Source organism: Acyrthosiphon pisum, unplaced genomic scaffold (assembly GCF_005508785.2).
Source record: "Acyrthosiphon pisum isolate AL4f unplaced genomic scaffold, pea_aphid_22Mar2018_4r6ur Scaffold_17135;HRSCAF=17804, whole genome shotgun sequence".
Lineage (NCBI taxonomy): Eukaryota > Metazoa > Arthropoda > Insecta > Hemiptera > Aphididae > Acyrthosiphon > Acyrthosiphon pisum.
In genome coordinates this window covers 1-1,000 of record NW_021766135.1, presented here as the reverse complement: position 1 = coordinate 1,000, position 1,000 = coordinate 1, and the positions used below count along the sequence as shown (strand labels likewise).

Genomic DNA, 1,000 nt, shown 5'->3' with positions numbered 1-1,000 from the left:
ACTGACTAACTAGAACTAACGGTGTGTTAAACTGCATATGTAATTTTAATTTTATTGTAGCAGTTTATATTTTAAGTAAGTTATTAGGATAATATACATATAATTTGTCACAATACTTACAAAAGTCAAATTTAGATCTAGCTACAGCTCTTAAACAAATAGAAACCATAACATTAAAATTTCAAAAAATGAGAGAAAATTGTTCAGCTGTATTTGGTGATATTTACTAAGAAGCAAAAGCAATTGCAACATTATTATATGTCGAGGAAAAAAAACCACGAATATGTGTTAATCAAAGAAATCGATCAAATATTCCACATTGTTCCACTGAAGAAAGACTATGTGGGAACTATTTTTATCCCCCACTTAGATGATTTAATTTCATCTTTAAATGATCGTTTTATGACTCAAAAAGAAACTATTATTTTGTTACAGTATAATTTACATTCTCTTTATATTAATTTGTGAAGCAGTTTATTTTTACATGGATGATTTGCCAGGTTTTAAAGATACAGTTGACGCTGAGTATGATTTATGGATATCTAAATGGACCTCATTAGAACCATCATCAAGACCTTCCACCTTCACAGACGCTTTAATTTCTTGTGATAAAACTCTATATCCCAATCTCTACCAACTGCTGAAAATACTTGCCATACTTCCCGTGTCAACTGCATCAGCTGAACGCAGTTTTTTAACAAGATTAAAAACATATTTGAGAAACTCAACTTCAGAGAATCGTCTTGTTAGTTTAGCATTACTAAATATTCATAGAAATATTTGTACAATGGACGATATGGTTTTAGACAAGTTCGCCAATAGTGGACGAGCTAGACAATTAAAACTTGTTATATAGTACCTACCTAATACCTACATTGTATTTGTATACATTGTGTTTTAAATCATTAAATATTATTTTTTTGTTTTACTGTATTACTATGTTTATAAATGTTCATCAGCCCCTCCTGAAATAAAATTCTGGATACGCGCCTGCCATCTC

The 1,000-nt window shown here is 30.0% G+C and overlaps 1 protein-coding gene across 1 annotated transcript; it reads left to right on the top strand.

Moving 5' to 3' along the window:
* The first annotated feature begins 484 nt into the window (after nucleotides 1-484).
* On the top strand, nucleotides 485-856 carry LOC103311742 (52 kDa repressor of the inhibitor of the protein kinase-like). Its single transcript, XM_008191445.1, has one exon. The coding sequence runs from the start codon at nucleotides 485-487 to the stop codon at nucleotides 854-856; it is 372 nt and encodes a 123-aa protein (XP_008189667.1).
* Nucleotides 857-1,000: the final 144 nt, after the last annotated feature.